Consider the following 2,744-nt stretch of genomic DNA (forward strand, 5'->3'; position numbering starts at 1 on the left):
GCAAAGCATGACAAATGTCTCCAACCACTGGGCCACTCCTCTCCCGTTGTTTACACATCTTTACATTGCCCTTTGCTCCCTCACACCCCCTCCCAAAAATTTTTCAATTTTTATTTTATTGTACTTTTTAAATTTCCCATTTTTTAAAGCTTCCTTCTTCTGTCTCAACGTGACCCTGAATCCTTGATAAAAACAGCTTGTCTTCCACATTCTCTACTTCTCTCTTCTCCCCTTCCCTTCCCTTCCCTTCCCTTCCCTTTCCTCTCTCTCTTTCAAAACCCAAACTTGGCCTCATTATTAAGTCTTCTCTGCCAAGCATCACTTCTCTTCAGTTACCCTTCCTTTCTTTCCTTGTATTTCCTCTGTTTTCCTCTCTTCTATTTTTACTCATGGCTGAGCAGATAGATGACGCTGAGTTTTGGCTTCCGGCGGAGTTTTTAGCCGATGATGATATTATTATGGAGAAAGAGAATCTTAAGAACAAAAACGGTGGCAACAACAAGGCTGAGTTGTTGATACCGAGTCATGGTTTCCCAACTGAGTTCCCTTACGAATTGGACTCCTTCTCTGCTCTCAGTTCCCCTGTTGAATCCGTTGTTGGGTCTACTGAGACTGAGAGCAGCGACGAGGATGAGTTTCTAGCTGGGTTGACTCGCCGACTCGCTCACTCAACGAGTCAGAAATTCACTGTTCCTAACCTTTCCCTGGACAAAAACGAGGTAAGATAGTTAATTGGTTTTTCTTTTTGACCATTTTAAGCTTTGATTTTTTTTAATTATTTTTTGCGGTATTAAATTTGGGTTCTTTTTGGGATTTTGATTCAGAAAACTAGAGTTTTGGCGAGTTCGCCACAGTCGACTCTGAGTGGGCTAGGAAGCTGGTCAGCATCAAGCAATGGCAGCCCAAATGGCCCTTCTCAAGTTCCTTCCCCTCCAACAACTCCTTTCGGTGCCCAAAATGACACTTGGGATCTCATATATGCCGCGGCTGGCCAAGTTGCAAGGCTAAAAATGTGCAATGAAGCAACCAAATATACCAACTTTAACCATGGAAGAGGCCTTGTCAAAACACAAAGTCGTGGCTTTATGAAGAACTCAAGCTCTGGACTGTATTCAAGTCAGAGCCTTTCTTATAACCAAGCTCAAACAAATCAGGTAAGGTTGGTTTTTAAGTTGAAGTTTTGAATTTGTTTTTGTTGTAACTTGAAAAAACTTGGGGTTCTGATTTTTCTGATCTGTTTTTAGGCTTATGGGGTTCTTTTTCTCTGGTTTTGTTAGTATCATGGAGGGCAGGAATATGTGTTAAAACCCCAGTGCGGAGCTGTTTGGGGAAGGCAAGTGAAGGCAACAAGCAACCGGCAAGCACAGCTTCAACAACAACAGAAACTCCAGCAGATCCAGAGTAGAACGAGGAGCAATGTTGTTGGGGGGAGACCCTTGGGGTTGCCTCAATCTTCATGGCCTCCACTTCAAGTTCAATCTCAGCAGCAACGGCCTCAACAGAACTCTGGTTCTGGCATGAGAGCTATGTTCCTTGGTGGATCTGGTAGTATTAAAAGAGAGTGTGCTGGAACTGGTGTTTTCTTACCTCGTAGATATAACAATAACGCTCCTGAACCTCGCAAAAAATCAGGTACTGAAAACAAGGCTTCCAACTTTCTTTTGGGTTCTTATAGACCCTCGAAACAACTTGTATATTTGGTTTTCAATTTTGTACTCAGTGTTAATGAATAATTGGGTTTTTTTCTTCGTTCCTTTTTTTTTTTTTTGTTTCAAACAGGTTGCTCAACGGTTCTACTTCCGGCAAAGGTTGTTCAGGCTTTAAATCTGAACTTTGATGATACCAACAGTCATGTTCAGCCACATTTCGATGTCAGCTTTGCATCAAACTATGGTGAGCCTAGGACACCAGTTTTGCAATCCCAAGCCTAATTTATTAATCAATGTTAAACTCCTGGTTACTGATTCTGATGGTTCAATTTTGTAGATGCTTTGGTAGCCAGAAGAAATGCGCTTTTGACACAAGCAAGAAGAAATTATAGACCAGAGGGAGGCCTAAATCTGCCCCAGGAGTGGACTTATTGACCTCTGGAAAAATTAGTCCAAATATCTCTAGATTCTCTCAAATAGTGCTTGTTTTGTTGGAGAGATTCCAGTATAGTAGGGTTAGTTTTTTTCTGATAGGTAAATGGTGTTTTGGTTTATTATATAGGAAAGGAATTCGAGAATGTGACTGTAGTTTAGGAAATAAAAGAGTATCAAGTTAACAGATCTTGGGTTTTATATTTTTATCGAAGGAGATTTGAAGATTTCAGCTTTTGGGAATTTAGCTGCAAGTAGAACAATATATATAGGTAACAAATAGGGGAGGGGGATGGCTTTTATATATATATATATATAATTTTGTTGTAATAAGAAGTGGGTTTTTATTCTTCTAGTTTTATGAGGGGAATTGGGTTGTATTTGGATGTGGGAAAAGAAAAAACAGATTTGTACAAGAAAAATTCACAACCCTCTTTTTAAACCTCGGCAATTAATATAATATATATTACTACTAAGAAATGCTGTTTATCATATTAAGTTATTTGAAATGCTTGTTCTAAATGCATATTTTCTTTAGCCATAAAGTCAGCCAAGTCCAATCATATCAATCCTTTTTAATAAAGGGTTTGAAAAATCAAGACCTGTAAAGTATAAAGAGAAATTAGTTCATTGAGTTTTTAAATTTTATTTATAGAATGATAT

The 2,744-nt window shown here is 38.9% G+C and overlaps 1 protein-coding gene across 1 annotated transcript; it reads left to right on the plus strand.

Annotated features, from left to right (window-relative positions):
- Positions 1-219: 219 nt before the first annotated feature.
- Positions 220-2,442, plus strand: LOC111294178 (uncharacterized). The gene is made up of 5 exons (XM_022887382.2): positions 220-719; positions 825-1,154; positions 1,278-1,632; positions 1,780-1,893; positions 1,987-2,442. Exons 1-5 carry the CDS (start codon positions 390-392, stop codon positions 2,082-2,084), a joined length of 1,227 nt encoding a protein of 408 aa, XP_022743117.1. The 5' UTR covers positions 220-389; the 3' UTR covers positions 2,085-2,442.
- The last annotated feature ends 302 nt before the right edge of the window (positions 2,443-2,744 follow it).

This window comes from Durio zibethinus, chromosome 14 (genome assembly GCF_047325235.1).
Source record: "Durio zibethinus cultivar Kanyao isolate XHJ-2024 chromosome 14, ASM4732523v1, whole genome shotgun sequence".
Taxonomy (NCBI): Eukaryota; Viridiplantae; Streptophyta; class Magnoliopsida; order Malvales; family Malvaceae; genus Durio; species Durio zibethinus.

Excerpts from the sequence above, each read along its gene's own strand:
- LOC111294178 (XM_022887382.2), top strand. The coding sequence starts at position 390 with ATGGCTGAGCAGATAGATGACGCTGAGTTTTGGCTTCCGGCGGAGTTT. Across the intron at positions 1,155-1,277 it reads ACCAAGCTCAAACAAATCAG|TATCATGGAGGGCAGGAATA; the intron begins GTAAGGTTGGTT and ends TGGTTTTGTTAG. Across the intron at positions 1,894-1,986 it reads CAGCTTTGCATCAAACTATG|ATGCTTTGGTAGCCAGAAGA; the intron begins GTGAGCCTAGGA and ends TCAATTTTGTAG.